We start from the raw sequence: 20,756 nt of genomic DNA, 5'->3' as shown, positions 1-20,756 counted from the left end.
TGTTTGTATCTTCTTGGCCGTTCTCAGAAATAGGTCAGCATTTAACCAAAGGTGCTTTTTTAAAGGAGCTCCAGTAAAAGTGGGAATTATTATCCAAGTAAATATGGATAAAATGTCAGTATTACTGAGTGAAATGGAGGACCTTTCCTCTGACCAGACTTCCCAGTGAGCTGTCTTTAATGTTTGCACATAATTTAAATGGGATTTAATGTCCTGGGAATGTAAAAATTACTCAAATTTCTCTATATAAAACCTTTCCTTTTCACTAGGAAAAACACAGTAAACATAGTGGGGCTCTTTTTAAAAAAGATGTAAATTTCAGATATCCCTAAAAACAAACAAAACAAAACCAAACCCTTGCAAATGCCAACTGTGTGGAAAATCTGGTGTCACTATGTTAAGTGATAAATTTAGAATGGGGCACAGTCAACATTCAAATCCCAATAATGACCATCAGATCAACAAGGGCCGGAGCCCAGGCGGCCTCCGAGAAGCCACTCCCCACCTGCCTGTCTGCCCCACGGCTCCGTCAGGCTGGATCGCGGCCTTCATGGATGCGTACTGGCAACGTACTCATTGATCCCTTTTTACTTTTAGCACGAGAACACGTAACCTCCTAGATAAATGGAATTGGCTGCAGACACAGGTAATGAGCGAACTCCGGACACCGCAGGGCAGCACGTGGCCTCCCAGGCGAAGCAGATTTAGCTTTGAACAGAAGCAGACCCAAAACACAGAGGATGCCCCCGCCCTGCGCCGGGCGGGAAGAGGCGCCCCCAGGCCTGTGCGGGCCCGGCTGCGGGGTCGCCAGGGCGAGCCTGCGACCCACGCTGCAGCTGCGGGAGGCGGTCTGGACCCCAGGTCTGTTTACATGGAAACACCAACTATGGCATCTCGTAGATGTCCCATCGCTGGGTGTGAAATACTCGGATGACGAGAGGACCCCTAAAGCTAGCTAGGAACACTGAGGGGGACGAGAAGGGACGGCCTCTCCATGACCGTATGGACATATGACACTATACACAGCACCAGGTACGTCACACCACCAGCGCGCGGTCCTGTGCCTCGGGGCACGCTCGGCGTCATACCCAGCATGAAATGTGCACGCTTCACATGCGACACGCGTTGGGCGAAGGGGCAAGCGACAGGCCACAGTTCGTCAGAACTGCCACAGGCCCATCCGTGCCGGACGGACACACCACTGCCAGGCTCCACCAGAACGCTTGTCCCTTACTGCTGGTAATTTCCATATTGGCCCTGCAGGAGACCAGGACAGAAGTTACACCCCAGGGACAAGTTTAAGGACTCCCCACCCCCACCCCGCCAACATGCAGGTGAGACGAGGAAGGAGGCGTAACAGGCGACCAAGCGGGCGGCTTCCTGTGCAGTCCTACCAACGGGGCAGTCGCTGGCTTTCTCAGCAGAAAGGGACCCCATGCCAGCCTGAGCCAGCCTGGTCACCCATTGCTCTGTCCCTTGTCCCCTCTAGGTCCTCTTCCCAAATCGATCTGCCTGGCTCCATCCTGGCCCCCAGGCAGTGTCTGGCTCTGTCAGACGAGACCTAGTCTCAAAAAGTGTGGCTACCTGAGTCTCGTCACCGTGTGTCCCCAACATGTAGCAGAGGGCACAGGCGACCCTCCACGGCCAGAGAGGATGCCAGACTCTTAAGTGGGGTGAGGGTAGAAAAAGCCAGCTGTCTGACCAGGGTGAGCTGCATGTGGAGGTAATTTTTAAAAACCTTATGGGGCCAGAGAGGAACACTCTGGAAGGGACCCTGGAAGCCAGCCAGCTCAGCTCCCTATTCCTTGTGACCACAGAGGAGCCTTGGGGATGCGCTGACAGCGCCGCGGACCCACGTGTGGGGCAACCCCCAGGAAGCTTGCCTGTTCGTAGCCGTACGGCCGCTGCTGCTGCGCGGTCGGGCCGGTCTGCGACGCCCGGTAGCTCCCGTACTGTTGGCCTTGGCCTTGTTGGTAGCTGGGGTACTGGGATGGGGCTCCCTGGGCCGGGCCTGGGGACACAGCAGCTGTGAGGCCACCTGGGAGGCTCTGGGGAGAGGACCCGCACCTCCCTGGGAGAGTCCACCCAGCCAGAGCGCTCACACCCCGCCTGGACCAGCTGCTGCCCGCACCCGCCTGTGCTCGGAGTGCTTCCCGTCACTCCCGTGGTCACTGTGGCCACGTGACTTCGCAGCAACCAGTGCACACACGTGTGAGGACCAGACAGTGGTCACGCCGGGGGGAACTAAGCTGCAGGCTCTGGGAGGAACCCGGGAAGGCGGAGCGAGCGTTCAGACTCGGCTGTGAAAGGCTGAGCCAACCCCGGTACCTGTCTTTGCCGCCCCGCCACGCGGGCTTCGCAAGAGCCCTCCCACGCGGCGCTGCCAGGACACCCGACCGCTCAGGGCGTCCCAGGCGGCATCCGCGGCGGGGGAGGCAGGGTCCCCGTGGCCTCAGTGAGTTCCCTCCGAGGCGACGCGGGACGGGAGGCCGCGGCCCGGCTCTGGCCGGGTGAGCCGTGTAGGTGCAAATTTAAGCTAAAGTGAGACGCGTCCGGTCCAGATGGGCGGGTCTGAGGGGCACTGCCTGAACCCACTCTTTGCACGAGCTCATCCCTTACCCCTTCGGGTCCCACCCGTCGGACGAGGCCAACGACAGAGCCCTGCTGCCCTTGCAGCTTTTGTGCAAACCTGAAAGTGTCCCTGAGCGACCGAGCCCTCTTACCGTAGCCCGGCTGCTGGCCCGGGTAGCTCTGCTGGTTGGGGTATTGCTGCTGGTACCCCGCCTGCTGCTGGGCCGCCCCCTGCTGGTACCCCGCCTGCTGCTGGCTGTACTGCGAGCTCCCTGCGGGGGACGTGGGGGGGGGACGCTGTCAGGCAAAGAGGCTGCCAACCCGCCGCGGGGACCAGACGAGCATCCGACTCACTGACAGACGCATTCCACAGAGCCTCTGTCAGGGTCCCCGTGGGGGCTCTGCCCAGAGGGAGCCGTCCCTGCCTCCCCCCGCGCACCCCCACCGGCAGGCAAAACCCCGAAAAGAGCCCGCAACGCAGGCTCTGCAGCCACGGGACTCGGGTGTGGGGATGGGCTGGGCGGCGCGGGCGATCCTCAGGGACAGCCAGTGTAGTCAACACTTCCCGCTTTACCTCCATGGGATTCGGAAACGTAAACAGAGAACCGGGCGCACCGCAGGCCCGGGGCCCAGTCCAACCTCCCGCTTCCAGAAGTCAACGTGGCCGCTGACGCTCGACCCCCACTGTGAGCCCCGGAGCTGGGGCCCGGGTGACCGCCTGCCGCGGCGCCCTCACCGCCCTCATAGTAGTGCTGCGTGGGCTCCTCGAAGGACCGGTCGTAGCTCTGCTCCGAGTAGGACGACTGCTGATAGGCGTAGTCGCTGTGCCCTGCAGGCAGACGGCGGCCGGTGTCAGGGGCCCGGCCACCAGACCCGGCGGGGCCACCGTCCTGAGCCAGGCGGCAGCTCCGTGGGGCGGGGCGGTGGCCAGGGCCAGGCGCGGGGCAGCTGCCCACAGAGGGAGCCCGCCAGCTGCCAGTCCCCTTAGGTAAACACAGTGTCCGTGGGGACAGACTACATTCAGTGCCTGACAACGTGACACATGCTGGTGGACACTGGCTGTCACCGTTGCTGCTTGATTCCCACCCTGCCGTCAGCTCTGGCACGTGTCCCCTCAGAGGCCCTGCTGGTCTCAACCACCCCACACCCGATCATGCTGGGTCCGTCTGGGACCCCTTCCCTCCTCACTGTAAAAGCCACCTCCAGAAACCCTGGGCCTGCTCCTGATGACTGAAAGGTGACAATGAAGAGGAAAATCCTCGGCAGAAATCACGCCAGGCAGCTGGGAACTGCATGTGACAAGACACGAGCAGCCAGACCAGGTGTGTCACTGTCCCGAAGACATTTCATGAGGCCGCCATGTCCCTCCCTTGAAGTGTCCCCAGACACCTGTTCAGAGCACGGCCCAGCCCTGGCCCGGGACCCCACAGCCTCTCGGGAAGAAACACGAGCGGCCAAGGAGGGGCGTGGCCACGGCTGGTGCCGGCAGCGTCTCTGGGCAGAGACCGGGCCCCAGCCCCCGTGACACACAGGCCCGGGGACCCCGATGCGGCTGTGCTGGGGGCGGGAGCGGGGGGCAGGCACTGGCGTCCGGGCCTCACCGTCGGCGTAGTACTGCTGGCCGAGCGGCTCCGCGGCGGCCTGGCCGGGCCCATACTGCTCGGCCCCGTAGTACTCCTCCTGGCCCAGGTACTGCTGCGACGAGCCTGCGGGCGGGCAGCGGGTGGGTGGCCGAGGGCGCGGGGCCTCTGCCCCACGGACCCCTCCCCGACGGGCCCGCGTGCCACCCCGGGGACACCAGGGCACTGTCCCCACGCCCAGCCTTCAACACCCTGGACTGCCCACTTAGACACAGCTGCGCACCCCCACTGCAGCCACGCACCTGCCCCTGGCGGGCTCCAGCCTCGCCCACCCCCGGGCAGGCACTAGCCCCGCGCGGCTCCAGCCCCCGGCGTCCTTGCGCAGTGACAACGAGCGCGCAGTGTCACCCGCACCCCGCGGTACCTTGCTGGGAGGGGCGGTAGGGCGCCATGGGCCGCTGCCCCATCATGCTGCTCCCCTGCCCGCCCTGGCCCATCATGGCGATGGCCGGCTGGCCCTGGTAGTGCTGGTTCCCGCCCTGCGCCGAGGTGTAGTGGGATGAAGCGGCCTGCTGGTGCATCATGGACACTGGGCGACAGGACAGACCTGCGTAACCCCGCGAGGCCCCCGGGGCGCGTCCTTGCCCAGACCCGCGTCGACCCCTGCTCCCAGGAGAGCCTCCCCTGTGGTCTCGCAGCTCCCCACCGCTGGGACAGTCCCCTCCCGTCCTGGTCACGCCTGCCAGTGAACCTCTGTGCTGACTCTCACAGTGCGCAGCTGCCCCGACACCCCTGCCACCTGGGCTGCCTGCTCCCGTCCCCCTGCTCAGGGCCCTCCGGCTCAGCCAGGCCCCACGCAGCGGGACGGGAGCCGCGTCAAAGGGGCAAGAGAAACAGGAGAAACCTGTTGTCGTGAGACCATTTATGTGACTTCATGTATCTAGAGCACGGTCGTTTTCAACACGTGATCAATACTAGGAGGTGGGAGAATGCCTCACCCCCTCTTCCAGTGCGGAGCCTCTGGACCCCAGTGTCTGTCACTCATGGGCCACCAGTTTGGGCTTGATGCCCCCAAGGGCTCAGCCCAGGCCCCTCAGCCACCCTACACCTCCCACTTCTCTGCTCCACTGTGCCATCTCCCAACTTGAGTGACCCCAAGTCTGTCCTGAGCTGCCATGGGGAGCAACCTTGACCCCCCCCCAAGCTGGACCCTGCCTGACCTGTACCCACCAACTGCCAGCCTGGAGGAGGGCGCCCTCGGGACTCATCCTGGTCCTCTGCTCCCCTCCAGCACCCGCCCAGTGCTCAGAAGGAGGCAGCCTGCACGTGAGCTGTGCCTTTGGAGGGGGGGCGGGGGTCCCAGGGACAGGTGTGCCAATGGGCCTGGGCAGGGCGCGTTACCTGGGTTGGACGGCATGCTGATGTTGGCCCGCGACACGTAGTTGCTGAGGGCGCCCTGGCCCTGCAGGGGCACGGTCTGCGAGCCGGGCCCCGAGTGGCTGTAGCCGGGCCCCGAGCCATGGCCGCTGGCCGACATGCTCATGGAGGTCGTGGGCAGCGTGCTCTGCGCCGTCTGCTGCATGGACACGTGGTTCGGACCTGCCAGGGGCGAGGGACGTGTGAGGGCGGGTGCCTTCCGCCCACGGCAGCCGCCTCTGAGAGCAGCCTGGCCTCCCTGCAGACACCCGGGTCGGGTGTGCACCGTTACGCCGTCGTTAACAGGCCCCGAAGGCTTTCGGTGATTCTCGACGTGCGGCAGGAACGCTCTCGTTCCCGTTAGAAAGTCCCCGTGGAACCCTCTGCTTGGACGCCAAGTGGCCCAGCTCTGAGTGCCTGATCACAGCCGGAGATGCACTGCTCCCGCGAGCCTGCGCCTGACCGCGGCCCCGTGCGCCTGACTGGGACCCATGTGTTCCTGACCGCGGCCCACCTGCAGCCAGGCCCTCTGGGAGCAGAGGGGGCTGCTGCGCTCAGCCCTGTGGGACCACCCAGGAGCCTGTGCTGATGCTGCTGTTGCAGGAACCCACCGCAGACCCGAAGCCCACCCCCGGGTGCTCACCATTGCCAATCTGGCCCTGCATAAGGGAGGTCGGGGGCAGGCCGCTGCCCACGGCGTCGCTGAGGCCGCCCTGGGAGTGCAGGCCCTGGCTGGAGCCGCTCTGGGACAGCGCTCCGGGACCCAGGCTCATGTTCTGCGTGGGCGGCTGCAGGCAACAGGAAGTTACGGAGAACGGTCATCTCAGAACCACCACCAACCAGCAGCTGCCCCAGGGCATGTCCAACTGACTTCCCTTGAGATGGGAGGCCCGGCCCCATCTCAGGCCCAGGTGGTAACCTTGGCTATGCCAGGTAAGACCTCGAACCTCTGCTCCCTCGCTGGCCGTCTGAGGCAGTGCCTCACTGCTCTGGGCAAGGGTGCGACCCCACCTGGGACCCTGCCCCCTCCCCCCGCACCGGGCACTCACGGCGGGGAGCAGGGACTGCATGTTCTGGTTGGAGTCCGCGATCGTGGCCAGGTAGACCAGGTTCCGGTGCAGGATCTGCTGGTACCTGCAGGCGAGGGGCGCGTGGTGAGCCAGGGAGGCTACAGGCCGGTCCTCTGGGCGAAAGCCAAGTTCACCCGGGACAGCCTTGCCCTGCTGCCAGCGCCGGGACGCTGACCCCGGAGGACACCAGGGGACAGGGCAGGCAGCAGTGTGCTCTGCAGTCTGAGATGGGCCAGGAGGGGAGGGGGCTCCAATGACAGAATGCTGCCAAGACCCTAAGGTGATGGCTGAAGGGGAGGGCCACCTGGTCTCTTCGGGGGGAGGGGGGTGCAGACAAGCTGTCCTCCAGGTGATCCCAGCTAACTTGCCCCCCCGCCCCCCGCAGAGGTGCTGGGAGGAAGCTCGACATGAGAACAGCTCAGGGGGGAAGACGGCTGCTCACCCTGCAGGTGGCTCTGACGCCCGGCTCCTGCACCTCCTCCGTGTCCCGCCCTGGAGGCCCTACCCGGATGGAGCTCGCTGTCCCTGGCGCGTCCGCCTGCTGCCCACAGGCCCGCTGCAGCGTGCAGCCTGGGCCTCGCAGCGGCACCCCCCACCCCCACACTCCCATTTCCCGCTCCTCCCTGGAGAGCGACCCGGGGCAGGGCGGCCGCCGCTCCAAGGGGCAAGGCTCAGTGGCGTAGGTGAGGGCAGCCCGAGGCCAGGCGGGGGCACTCACTGGGCACACTCGGCTGTCTTGCCCTTGCTCTGATGGTCCAGAATGCACTGTATCAGGTGGTGGTTCTCATCCAGCATCTGCGGGAGAAGCGGCCATGAGCGCGGGATGCGGGTGCGTCCACGGGGCCCAGCCCCTCACTGGGCACGACAATCCCTGCCCCCCGTGTGACACGTCACTCTTACATAGCACCTCGGCCAGCGGGACTGAGCCCTTTCCACAGCCCCACCCCCCCCCACCAGGGGCAGGGCCCAAGTTCTCCCACAGCCCCCAGGACCCCTGAGCACAGTGCATCTGTCCGGTTAGGGGGTGAGGAATCCACAGCCTGGATCCGGGACCCGAAACCCCGTCTGGAGGGTGTGAGGTCCGCGAACGCCAGCATGAAGACCTAGAGGAGTCAGCCCTTCAGGACGGCCACAGATGGGGCGGGGGTGCTGCTCGTGGGATGGCTGGCCGGTGGGCCAGGGGAACCGCTCCCCACCTCGATGTGAAGAGGGGGGGCGGCACGTGGCGTATTCACAGCCTCTCTGTGCGGCCAGCCTCCCCACTGGGAGCAGCAGACCCGAGCCCCCAGCAGGCGCCACTTCCGTAAAAAGGCTTTTGCCCAGAAACTGTCGCCAAAGGAAAAGCCTGTGCCTTCTGTCTCCACCAGGTTGAGCCTGGTCACCCGGCCCCAAGGGCAGGCTCAGTTCCGATGGCCCCTGAGTGGGTGAGGCCCCGGCAGTTAGGGGGGCAGTGGGGCGCATCCACCCGCCACTGTGCTGGCGCCCCAAAACGCTGCGCCAGGGCCACCGCCTCCCTGTGCCTCTCGGCTGCCTGGCTGGGCTCTGATGGCAGGTCCGGCCCCTACAGAGCCCTGGGCCTGAACTTGCCCACGGAGGAGAGACGGGCAGGGGGGATGCGTAAGGCCTGGCCCCACTGCACCGCGGGGGCTGAGGTCAGCTGGCCCCTCCGCCCTTGCCTCCCAGTCCCCAGGGCTCCTCCTGCTCTGATTTTATTTACATTACAACTTCCGCCTCCTCACGATTCGCCCCTGTCCCCGCTGCGGAAGCGCTGCCGCCAGGGCCCAGGAGCCGGCCCAGAGGGTGCCGCCAGGGGGCGCCGTGAGCCAGAGCTGCCCGCCGCGCTCACCTGGGGACAGGTGTCACCCGTGACGACTCTTCCCTCCAGGTTAGCCAGCCCAGGAGGGCAACTGGCAGAGCTGCCGCTCCTGGAGAGCTGACCCTCAAGGCCCGTGGCTCCCGCTCCCTTGACTCGTAATCCAGGCAAACACTCTCCAGGGACACACAGGACGCACTCAACCACGTCCTGCACCGGAGGTTCACTTTGGGGCGCGGGGAGCTAAATGAGCCGCGCGGGGAGGCCTCCCTGAGGCGCGGCAGACCCGGTGACATTAAGCAGCATTATCAGCGTCCCTGTTGTCTGTATCAGCAGGAGAAAGTGTTACAAACCTTATCAGCATAAGAAAACGTTACAATACATATGAGCACGAGAAAAGGTTACAAAATTTATCAGCATGAGACCATGTTACGAAATCTGTCAGCATAACAAACTGTCCCCAAATGTGACCAAGAAAGAAAGACAGGCACAGAGCGCTGTCCCAGCCAAGGTGAAAACCCTCCGGAACCAAGGCCAGGACACGGGGGTGAAGGAGCCGAGTGGACACGCGATAAGGGGATCAGAAGAGCCCAGGGCACTGGGCAGGACTCTGGGGAAGCCACCAGGCTGGAGGACATGGGCGTCCCTGGACCTCTCCCGCTGCTCACCTGGGAGGGAACAGGGCGGGCGGGCTCGGGAGTGGGGAAGGCGTCTCCACGGAGAAGAGGAGTCTGGGAGGAAAGAGATGAGGACACACGGGGCAGGAGAGCCCAGGCCCTCTGGAGCTCTGCGCGGGGACAGTGGGGAAAGGGGCCACCACAGGACCAAGCCTGCCGCGTGGCGACCGCAGGCCTCCTGCCCCAAGAACTGTGGGAAAGAAACGCCTGCCACGTAAGTGCCCGCCTGCAGCAGCAGGAGTCCACGGAGAGCAGGCAATGCCCAGCACTAGAAACGTCCACAAGGCAGCGCGTGGTGAGCCCACGAGAGGGAACAGTGCGCGGGCAGAAGCGTCACTCCCGGCTCCTCGCCACCCCCCGCGGCACTGACTGTGGGTGAGTGCGTATGGTTTGGGTGAGCGGAGCATCTAACCCAGAAATGAGAGACATGACAGCAGGGAACCTGGCTGTCTCCGGCCACCACCCAGCGAGGGACCCAGCCCCACGGACTGGGGCGAGGAGACGGCACGCCCTCTGTCCCCCCGGGGGAGAATGTGTTTTCGGTAACAACTGCCTGAAAGGATCTGTTAGCCAAGCTGAGGGAGGCTCAGCGTCCCCAAGCCATTTTCAGTCGGCAGCAGCCCTAGTTTTTGAAAATGGCCAAGGTACCTTCCTTACCAAATTAGCCCACATTCTTGAAGACGACGAGTTCCAGATCGGAGATAGCACGGGGTGCCCCCTCACCCCCGGGTGGCCGTCCTCTACCCCTGCGCCGCCTGCCTCGCCCCTGGACATGGACGGCGGGGCAGGGCTCTCAGACCCCGGGCATGGCAGCTGTCCTGGCTGGCCTCACTCTCCTATCCCAGACCCACGTGGCAGACACCCAGATGCCCCCTGCCGACCTATCAGCTCTGTCCTGTTCCTGTGGAGTTTCTCTTCCCGCACGAGGTGCTGGTTCAGAAGGACAAGAGGCCACTCCCACCCTCCTGCAGAGAAAACCGAGCAAGAACCCCAACACAGATAGTAACAATGTGCCAAGCAGCAAGGAGGCACCTACGTGCCAGCCAAGGTCGGGCACCCAGGGGCCCCGCCACAGAGCCAGGACCCAGCCTGCAGCCCAGGGAGATGACCGCAGCCCCGGCCACCACGGTGCCAGCAGCACAGGGCTGGACAGCGGGGGCTCCCTGGTCCCAAACCAGTGGAGAGCCACAGGGGGCAGGTGCTGGCCTGCAGGCCCGTGACCACGGTCTGAGGGCCACAGGACTTTGCTGGGACATGGCCATCTCCACCCCGGGGTCCCCTTGTAGTTCTCACCAACGTGCAGTTTGCCAGCACTTGACCCTGCAGGCGCCACCCTGGCCCCAGCCCAGGCTCCCCAGACTGGCTGGCACCCCCTGCGTTTTGCACCTCACGTCTGCTCCTTGTAGACCACGCGCGGGACCACGTGCAACTCCCTGGATCTTCCAGACCCTTCCTAGCCCTGCTCCTCGGTTCTCCTGGTTCGGAGCACCCCTCCCCCACACGTTCTCTGTTAGGCGTTGAATTATGTCCTTCCGCCTATGTTCAACCCTAACCCCTGGTTCCTGTGAATGGGACCTTATTTGGAGACAGGGTCTTTGCAAACGCGGTAAAGCGAAGATGAGGTCGGGCCAGAGTAAGGCGGCCCCTCAACCCTACGACTGGTGTCCTTATAAGAGGGAGACCTGGACCCAGAGCGGGGGGCGGGGGCGCTGCGTCTGCAAGCCACGGAGCGCGGAGGACGGCCAGGACCCACCGGGAGCTCGGAGGAAACCCTGGAGCAGACCCTCCCTCGGAGCGCCAGAAAGGAACCAACCCTGAGGACAACTTGACGTTGGACTTCTCATCTGCAGAAACGAGCCCTTTAAGTCCCTCTGCTTTAAACCGCCTGGCCCGTGGCAGCCGTCACGGGCCTGCGCCTCCGTATCCCCAACGCTCCCACTGGCTCACCCGGCGCGGCAGACACTCCAGCGTGTACGGGGCGCAGACCGGGCCAGGCTGGGCCACAGCAGGAAAGCCCCTGACGTGCAAAGTCGGGAGCCCGAGCAGCGTGTCCAAATGCCACACCCAGCACACGAGTGCCAAGGGAATGTGAGGGAGGGGCCATGAGGGCCGGGCATTGAAGGCTGAGTAGGAGTTCACCTGGCAGACTCCTACCCAGATATACTCCACGGGAAACCTTATACACCCTGCTCCCTCACTACCAAGCAGCCTCTGACTAACCCTGGCTCTACTCAACACTCTGAGCATGAGCACACGCTGTGGACACAGCCCACGTGAGTGTGGGACACGAAGCTCACACGGCGTGCTCAGACGTCCATTGAAAGAGCCTCAGGTACACAAGTTCACTGTCAAAACACCAAGGTGAGTACACAGGTCGCTAGCTCAACCAGCTCAAAGCAGGTGACCGTTGGAGCTGAAGACCCGTTTTCCACAGTCGGCAGGCTGATGTGCTGCCCCGCGGACGCAGCCAGCAGGGGCCCTCCTTTCTGATCTGATTTTGGGGAGCGGAGCTTTTGCCTGGAAAACTTGGGGAGCTGTACTAAGGGGAGTGCAAAGTGCAAATAACCAGATGAACGCGGAAGGCAACAGTGACTTCAGGAACGGCAACTCCGCTCATCACACCTAAGCTCCAAGAGCCACACCCTTGGGACAAGCGCGCCACCCTCTGCCTCGCCAAGTGACCCCACACCGAGCGTCCCCACTTCGAGAGCCACCGTTGGGGCACGCCCTGCAGCCACGGCCTGGGTTCCACTCCTGGCTCCACCACAGCCAGCAGGCACCGAGCCTCCCCCTGCCTCAGCTTCCCTGTCTGTACAAGGAGGACGACAGTACCTACCACGAGGAATTAAACGAGTTAATACCTGCAGAGCCCTCAGAACAGTGCCCGGTACTCAGTAAGCACCACATAAGTGCTTAAACAAACAAAAACGCCCTGCTTTGAAGTCTGTGTTTCTGCTGCTTCTCAACTGGCCTCGTTGCTGTTTAGAGTTTACTGAGGCTCCTCGTTTGTCAAAACCAGCCTGGGCAAAGGCAGTCTCTAAACAGACGAGGTCCTCAGGGTCCGGGCACCATCGAGGACCAGGGGCACCGTCGCAGGGAAATAAGAGGCTCTTGGGCACCAAGGAATACTGACTGCTGTTAACGCCACGAATTCCGAGCTTAGAAATCAACAAAGCCACCAAACACGCTGAGAAAATTCAATCGGGAAAACTAACACCGTTCTTTCGTTCTCAACCTGTCTTCTAAAGACAAAGCAGCAGAACATTTTAAATCACAACTTCCAAACGGAAGGGCTTTGTTGAAGGTGCTCCGAGCTCCCGGGAAACGCTCCCTCTAGAAAACCCCAAGGCCAGACGCGGAGACGCGGGGAAAGGCTGCGAGGCGAACCCGTAAAGTTTCTGTTGGGTGCGGAGGCTGGCCGGGTGTCACGTTGGAAAACAACATGACAGGCGCGTGAGGGCGGCGAAGCCTGGCCAGGAGGTCGACCCCAAGGCGCAGCGCGCTCCCCAACGGGCCTCGGATAAGCCGCACGGCGCCGCACACTCGGGACGCGCCCCTTTGTGCCTCAGAGCGCCCACACCTCGCTGAGAGTGAGCGCGGCCGGCGGCTGGGCCGCGTCCCCGTCGCCCCCAGCTTCCCTGCCACTCGCCAAGCTGTGCGCTGAGGCCAGGGGCCGCCAACCGAGTTGCGCCACTCATTTACCCACCCAGGCGGGTCGCCGCTGCGCCTGGCGCGGCCCGGTTGTTCCTGGTTGGGCCAAGGCACCCACCCCGCAGACACCACCCCAAGGGCACCGTCTCGAGGGCGCCGAGTCACGCCGCCCTGCGCCCTGGGCGCAGGGTACCCGAAGGCGGCGCGTCCCGACTGCGCCCGGCTCAGCCGGCGGACACGACCCCTCGGACACCATTCCGAGGGCGCCCGGCACCGGCACCCCTGCCCGCAGCCCCCGCCGAACTTGGCGCAGGCTGGCGGCACTGCGCTCGCGGGGCCCCGCGGGGTCACGGTCGTCGGCTGCGCCCCGGCTTTGTTCGCGCCCCGCGCCCGCCGGCTGCCTGCGCCCCGGCCCCGCGCGCGCCCGCCCGCACCCCCCGCCGCCCCCGGCCCGTGGGCCCCCGCCCACCTTCTGGATAGTCTGCTGAGTGACCTCCCCTTTGCCTCTCGGCCGGGCGGACGCGAAAGCCACCGACATGGTCAAGGTGCGGGCTCAGCCCGAGAGCATCAGGGTTTCTTCTCCCGCTGCGCTCCGCCGCCCGAGGTGTTCATTCTCCGCAGTCACTGGGGGGCGGGGGCGCGGGGGGTTCCGCCTTGGGCTCGTCCGCCCCAACGCTGCCGCCGCGGCGCCTCCGTGCCCGCCGCCATGGCGCCACGCGCGCCGCCCGATGCCGAGGCCCAGCTCCGCGCGTGGACCCCCGGCAGCCGCCCCGCGCCCCACGCCGGGCCCGCCGCCGCCTCGTCGTCCCCCGCGCCTGGCTGCCGGTGGTCCGCCCCGGCCCCGCCCCGGCGCGCGCACGTCCGCCCGCCGCCGCCGACGCTACCCGACGCCGCCTGACGCCAGCAGCGCGGGGGGCGGTGCGGGGGGCGGGCACGGCCGGGCGGGCGTCGGGGCCGTGCGGCGGTGAGTGTGCGCTTTTCCCCGGCCCGACCGCGCCCTCGCCGGCATGAGCTACGACCGCGCTATCACCGTCTTCTCGCCCGACGGCCACCTCTTCCAAGTGGAGTACGCGCAGGAGGCCGTGAAGAAGGGCTCGACCGCGGTGAGCGGCGGGCCGTGCGCCCGGGCCGGGCCGGGGCAGCCGGAAGCGGGTGGGCCTAGGGGCGCAGCTGGGGCGCGGGCGTCCGGCTCCGCTTGGCGCTGGCAGCGGGGGAGGCCCCACGACGTGTCGAGGGGGGCGCCTAGGACTCTGCGAGGCCCGGCCTGGTCGCGCAGTCGGGGCGATGAGAGGCCCCGGGATGGGGGTGGGGCGACCGCGGGTGGATGGGGGCGGCCCGAGCGGTCGTGGCCCCGGCGCGGCCCTGGACAGCAGGGGGGCGTCCCTCTCGGCCCCGAACGCCGGGAGCGCGGCGTCTGCAGCCGGCCGGGTGCGTTAGGGGGCGGCCGGGGAGCGCCCCCTGCCCTGAGCTTCAGCCGGGCGGCGGTGCTGACGCCCTCCTCTTCGTAGTCCGAGGGGTCTTATCCGCTCGCCCTTCGGGATTAGCAGCGGCGCGGCGTTGGTGCTGCTGACGAACGGGAAGGGGCACGTTGTGCGCCGGGGGCCCCGGGCTGGGGAGCCGGCAGGACAGCCCAGGCTGATGGGCCTGCGCTCCCGGTGTCGCGTTGTCGGCAAGGGCAGTGGAGGTGGGTGTTGGCTGGGGACCGACGGGTGCTGTGCAGCCCAGCGAGTTGGGTGTGAGCGGTGCGCTTCCAGGGGCCACCTCCCTCTCCCCCGTTAGCGGCGCGGAGCCGGCGGGCGGCGTGGCTGGGGACGGCCATCTTGGCGGCCACCTTTGAGAGCCCGTGCGGCTGCGCTGTGGCTGTGCTGAGGCGCCGCGCCGGGAATGTGAAGCAGGCAGGTGACGTCGGTGAAGTGCACCCAGACAGGTCCCAGTTGGGGGCCTACCTCCCTGGGGAGCGCAGTTGCCCTGGAGGTGCTTTCAGAACAAAGTGGAGCGTCCTTCCTGTGAGATGTGCGGCTCCACTGACCGGCCCCCCCGGGCCTGACCGCCCTGCACGAGGAGCACCCCCGAGGTGGGCAGTGCGCCCACGGGCTGTCCTGTGCTGTAAGAGCGCACCCCTTGTTTTAACCACCACTAGAAATGGAAATCATGGCGTCTCGAGGCACCTGTCAGCTTGCTTGTGGGTTAGATTTCCTATCACCTGATATTTCAGAGTTTTGAGCAGGAAAAGAAAGGACACACAATTCTATGAATTTTGGTGTTTTCATTTCTTGAATCTTTTCTGAAACTAACGTCCAAATTCCATCTTGTGCCTAACAGCTTAGCACTGGTGAGGAGTCCACGCGCCCTTCCCCTTCCCCATGCGGCCTCGGGCCACCAGGGTGGCGGCTTTGCCCAACCCCCTCGCCCCTCTGGGCTCCTTCCCCCCCGGGAACCGTGGAGATTGGATGGGGAACCGGACGTGAGACAGCGCCTGGAAGTCAGACGCTGCTGGACGGAGCTTCTGCGCTGTGCACTCTGTGCCCAGGGGCATTTGCCAAATTGTGCAGATGGTGCTCCTTGTCCAGGACTGGAGGGGTCCTGGCACGTGGGGCAAACCCGGGAGGCCCCCACCTCACAGATGAGCCAGCCCAGGACCCACAGCGCCTGCCGAGGAGCCCTGCTTTTCTGGGGGCTTGACCACCTCGGCCTGCGCCTGCCTGGCCGCACTGGTGCTCCCCGTTTGTAATGCCCCCTTCTCCCCATCCAGTGTTGGCCACCATAGGGTGCCGCCCTCCCAGGGGTGGCTGATGCAGGGTCCTTCCCCCACGGCTGCGCACGATGGTGGGCGGGTGGCGGTATAGGTCCCGCGCCACCGAACCACTTGGGGCTTTCTGAACGCCTGGTTAGAATGCGAGGGTCTCGAGCTGCCAGGCCCTGTGTGTGGCTCTGACGCCGGGGGTTGGAGGGACACGGCACATACTGAGGACACAGCAGCTACTTATTCGTGGTGTTGTCACTGCAGTTGCGTGTCAGCACCCCCGGGCGGCTTGGCCACAAGCCGGCTGGGCCCGTGGCTGGCCGGGTGTGGTGTCCTCAGCCGTGGCCCCGGGCCCCGAACCCCTGCCCGCACTCGGCTGCGTGCCTGTGGAGGGCCCTGACGAGCGGTGCTGGCGTGTCTTAAAGGTTGGCGTCCGAGGAAAGGACATAGTTGTCCTTGGGGTGGAGAAGAAGTCGGTGGCCAAGCTGCAGGATGAGAGGACCGTGCGGAAGATCTGCGCCTTGGACGACAATGTCTGCATGGCGTTCGCAGGTGCGCTGTGGCCCGGGGCCTTTGGGGCCCGCGTAACTGGGCAGAGCTTTTACAGCAGTGGGTTTGGGCCTTTGGGTGAAAGGGGTGACCATGGTCTCCTGGTAGGGAGGCTACGGCAGTCACGGCCCCGGGATGTGGGCGTTGCTGTCACCTCCAGTGCCGTCACACATCCCCGATCCTCACTACAGTCGAGAGAGAGGTCAGGGTTTCCACGCCTGCCGATTCTGTGACGTGGGGGCTGCAGCACGGGGTCCTCTCTCAGGGTCCAGTTTGGGGCCGTCTGATGCTCCTGCACTCACCTGGGGCTGACCTGCCCAGTTCCGTGTGGCCTGACTCACTTGGCGCTCCCAGGGAGGTCCACCCAGCCTGTCTGGGGTTGGTGCCTCAGGGGGGCCCAGTGCTGGGCTCTAGGGGACCCGTCCTGTCTGCTCGTGTGACCTGTGTCTTCGAGCAGACATGGCCTGCGTGGTGATGCTGTCTGCTGTCACCACAGGCCTCACCGCCGACGCAAGGATCGTCATCAACAGGGCCCGGGTGGAGTGCCAGAGCCACCGGCTGACGGTGGAGGACCCGGTCACTGTGGAGTACATCACCCGCTACATCGCCAGCCTGAAGCAGGTGGGCCCTGCAGCTCAGCTCTGGTCACAGGCAGTTGCTGCCTTTCCTGGAGGGTGCCCCGCTCCGCACCGTGTGGGTGACGGTGCACGTCACTTGTGGGAGGCGAGCCTGCACTGGTCCCGTGCCCAGCCCTGCTCTGGCCTCACGTCCAGGCTTGCTGTCACTCGCCCGTGCTGCTGGCAGCGTCCTCGCTAACGGGCACCGGGCGGTCCAGGTGCCTGTTTCTGGAGGGAGGAGACGGTTACCTTGTCCTCAGTGGTGGTCCCTGAGGACTCGGGAGGGGGCCAGAAGCCACCCCGGCCTGCGGCGGGACGCTGGCCGTCTCTCAGCCTAAGTGCTGTCATGCTTCCGCGCAGTCTGGGCTGCGCTCCAAGGGGCGGTCCTGGGCGCAGCGTGGCCGTCTCGTGGAACGTGGAAAATGGCAGGGATGCTGATTGTGATCGCTGATCTCGCGCGTCACTTGAACTGGAGCAAACTGAAGAGGGGCCTGGGGTTATTCTTGTCCCTCGCTGAACACGGCTGGGACGTTGCTGGGCTCTGGGCCTGTCTTGCTGGGACGACGCGGTGACCTGTGCCTTTTCCCACCAGCGCTACACGCAGAGCAACGGGCGCAGGCCATTCGGCATCTCCGCCCTGATCGTGGGTTTCGACTTCGACGGCACCCCCAGGCTCTACCAGACGGACCCGTCGGGCACGTACCACGCCTGGAAGGTGGGGCCCGGCAGAGCGGGCTGCGTGGCCGCAGTGAAGGGGCTGGGCAGGGCGCTGGGGGTGCACCTCCCGCAGTTTATGGGAGTAGCCTCGTGCTACGGGGCGTGCGCACACACAGCCGCTTGTCCAGACACTGTACTTGTGGGCGCAAGGAAGTCGTGCAGCGGCCCGCGGGGAGAAGGGGGCGGCAAGCTGTAAGGGCGCACGGCTCCCAGTGAGTGCAGCAGCCTCGCGTCTGCCAGTGGGGAAGCAGCAGCTGCTTCTAGTGAGAAACGGCTGGCTCGCTCCAAGTACGTCCTGGCCCGGGGCAGGCTTGGGGCAGGGCCTGGGGCCCAGACTGCTGCTCAGCCCAGCTCGGGACAGGACGCAGGGAGGCGGTAGGCCCACGGGGTGGCTGCGGTACTGGGTTGGCCCTGGATTGTCGCATCCTGTGCCCCAGGACGCTCCTTTCTTGCAGGCCAATGCAATAGGCCGGGGTGCCAAGTCTGTGCGTGAATTTCTGGAGAAGAATTATACTGAGGAGGCCATCGAGACGGACGACCTGACCATCAAGCTGGTTCTCAAGGCCCTTCTGGAAGTGAGTTTGCTTTGGAAGTCGGGGTGCTGTGGTGGTGGGCTTGGGCGGCAGGGATGGAGGCCGCGGGGGGTGCCCTGTATGATCAGCTCCTGGGCACAGCTGGCGCGGTCCTGGTTCTGCTCACAGCCAGCGAGTGGCCTCCCTGAGGCTCCAGCTACCGCGGGAGCAGGTATCGGGGGGATTGGGAATGCTGGCTGGGAGCGGAGGGCCTGGGCTTCGTGGGGACGTTGGAGACCCTGCGGGGAGAAGCCAGAGGCAGCGGGACTTGTCGGAGGGCCTGGCAGGGGCCCAGACAGCAGGACTGCTGTGCCAGCGTCGGAGGGAGTGCAGACCCTGTGGGTGTGTCCACACCTGTCCCCAGGTGTGGCAGTGCTGGGCTTGGGTGCACAGGTGGCCATTAAAGGGACTTGTCAGCTGACACGTCCTGAGGTGGGCAAGGCTGCCTGATGCTTTTCTCTCCACCCCCCCCCCCCGCCTCCCCCAAGGTGGTTCAGTCAGGCGGCAAAAACATCGAACTTGCTGTCATGAGGCGTGACCAGCCCCTCAAGGTAAAGGCCAAGTCTGTGGCCATGTTTACAGTGGGGGGCTCCCAGGGTCGGGCGGGGGCAGGGCCAGCTCCAGTCCCTGCTGCTGTGTTGGCACTGGGCCAGGGTCGGTGCGAGGCTCCCCACAAACCGGTGGAAAGTGAGCACTCCAGGCCTGACCCCTGCGGTCCCAGATGGTCCCCGCATGGTCTCCTGGCACAGGGACAATCGACAGGCAGCTGTGCAGGCTTCTCACTAATTGCCGCCCGGAGCCCCGAGGCCGGATTGTTTCCCGCAGACGCAGCCCCGGGAAGTCCCGGGGCCCCTCGTGGCCTCGGGCTCACCAAAGATTCTCTTTGGTAGATTTTAAATCCTGAAGAAATTGAGAAATATGTTGCTGAAATTGAAAAAGAAAAGGAGGAAAACGAGAAGAAGAAACAAAAGAAAGCCTCATGATGGATAAAATTATCGTGCTGGGAGCTGTTTTTAAATTCCAATCACAGGTGATTCTCAACCATGACATGGCGACACTCCCATTTCATTGGTCTGTGCCGTCTGTGCGTCCACAATAAACTTCCGTGTTTTTTATTTAACTGTCATTTTCACTGGGACAGCGGGCGCCGGGTTCGGCGCTCCCGAGGGTGCACGGCTCCGGCCCTCGCTGCCAGGCTGCAGGGCAGCAGGCCGCCGCTGGGGAAGGGTTGCGCAGCCTTTTACGCAGGGCACGTGGCCCTTGGCAGGGGCAGAAGCTCGTTTCCCTCCTTTAGAGCTTCCAAACAGGTGGCTCTGTTTCTTTGACCTTGTTCAAGCTCCTGACTCCTGTAAGGTTCAGGGCAGGAGCAGAGAGCGAGCACACCGTTAAGCATTTAGCCCAAAACGGAGGGCAGCTCTGTTCAGAATTAGCCTGGTGGTTCCGGGCTAGTGGCTCGGCCTTGCCGTCTCGCGGGGCTTGGTGCTCGCTGTTCCGCCCTCTCACTGTTCAGTCAGAAACTGGCCCCTCCAGCCCCCGGGCCAGCTGCGTGCGCGCCTCCCGAACGTCTTACAGAAAATCCCCGCTGAGGAAGAGGCTCTCTGCACAGGGCCTGCTGCCTGCGCTGGTGACCTTGGGGTCCCTGACTGGCTGCCCCATACAGTTCTGCTTTCAGGACTTGGGGCCTGCTGTCTGCCTGGCCTGCAGCTTCTTTGACCCCATGTTTCCCCTCGAGGCCCAGAGCCTCAGATCCGTTAGTTCAGCATCAAACGGGTCACTCTCAGGTGGTGACAATGACTTGATTATACTCAGTGCCTAGCAGAGAAAATGCCTGGAGTTTGTTGAGTCACCTGGTGAGTGTCAAGTTCAGGCCTGGCTACCTTAACCCGGCATGTGCACTATGAGGCGTCTTTATTGGTCAAGGATGCTACTGACCTATAAAAAGGGGGAGGTCGCCAAGAATGTCACATTTGCAATGGCCAGGCCTAGATATTAAGAGGCCTGCTGCCCAGCTCTGCTCTGGGCCTGACCGGATCACAGACAGGTACCACGGGGAGGAGACAGCTGATTGATGGGCCTCAGCCCTGAGGCTGCTTCTCAAGTCACCCAAACGTGTTCCAGTGGAGGGGACACCTGCATGTCTGTAATCAGCTTTCCTGTGTGGTCCCGGGGACCCAACCCTGGGACAGAATCTGAGGCAGGGAATGCGGGCTCCAGAGGCCTGGAGGTTATGGGAGGGGCAGCCTAGAGACCACTCCTGAAGCAGGTTTATGTGACGAGAAGCAGAGCCACTCACAGTGGGGGGCACAGTGCACGGACTCTGCCCAGACAGGCCGGGTCTGAGCGCCAGGCATGATGGGATTCAGGCAGAGCCGACAGGACCGTTTACTTTCAGAGCAGAGAAGGTGTTTATTTTCATTACAATTTACATCACGCCAACAGAGCGGCCCCACTGCTACACCCTAACCACAGCCGTTGAGTCCTACAAAAATAAACCCAGCTCTTACAGTAACTCAATTCCAAACCAAAACCTTCCGAGCTATTCGGGGGGCTCAGGGACCAAGGTGCCTGGGTTCGCCGCAATGCCCTGCACCGGGGGGGGGGGGCGCATGCTCGTCCTAAGGCGACCGACCCACTTACTCATGCGACAATTTATAGCCCACCTCCCTCCACCCGCCTATAAAAGAAACACAACTATTTACAGCTCAGGAATATGCTCTCGGTCAGCCGGGCTTACAAAAAAGACTGGCTTGCTTCCAAGTGGATGAGATGCTGACCGTGGC

General features: G+C 64.2%; 2 protein-coding genes across 2 annotated transcripts; one reads left to right on the top strand and one right to left on the bottom strand.

Moving 5' to 3' along the window:
• Positions 1–491: 491 nt before the first annotated feature.
• SS18L1 (SS18L1 subunit of BAF chromatin remodeling complex) lies at positions 492–13,474 on the bottom strand. Its single transcript, XM_090286626.1, has 11 exons — positions 13,248–13,474; positions 7,356–7,432; positions 6,617–6,701; positions 6,211–6,355; positions 5,553–5,750; positions 4,576–4,740; positions 4,173–4,277; positions 3,308–3,400; positions 2,724–2,843; positions 1,884–2,011; positions 492–1,257 (listed from the first exon to the last, which is right to left on the bottom strand). The coding sequence occupies exons 1-11, from the start codon at positions 13,314–13,316 to the stop codon at positions 1,231–1,233; spliced, it is 1,212 nt and encodes a 403-aa protein (XP_090142752.1). The 5' UTR covers positions 13,317–13,474; the 3' UTR covers positions 492–1,230.
• Positions 13,475–13,694: 220 nt separating this feature from the next.
• On the top strand, positions 13,695–19,091 carry PSMA7 (proteasome 20S subunit alpha 7). Its single transcript, XM_090286625.1, has 7 exons — positions 13,695–13,881; positions 15,947–16,073; positions 16,567–16,691; positions 17,280–17,402; positions 17,860–17,979; positions 18,465–18,527; positions 18,867–19,091. The coding sequence occupies exons 1-7, from the start codon at positions 13,786–13,788 to the stop codon at positions 18,957–18,959; spliced, it is 747 nt and encodes a 248-aa protein (XP_090142751.1). The 5' UTR covers positions 13,695–13,785; the 3' UTR covers positions 18,960–19,091.
• The last annotated feature ends 1,665 nt before the right edge of the window (positions 19,092–20,756 follow it).

Source organism: Furipterus horrens, unplaced genomic scaffold (assembly GCF_987537825.1).
Source record: "Furipterus horrens unplaced genomic scaffold, mFurHor1.1.pri manual_scaffold_8, whole genome shotgun sequence".
NCBI lineage: Eukaryota > Metazoa > Chordata > Mammalia > Chiroptera > Furipteridae > Furipterus > Furipterus horrens.
This window is presented reverse-complemented; position numbering and strand designations above follow the sequence as displayed.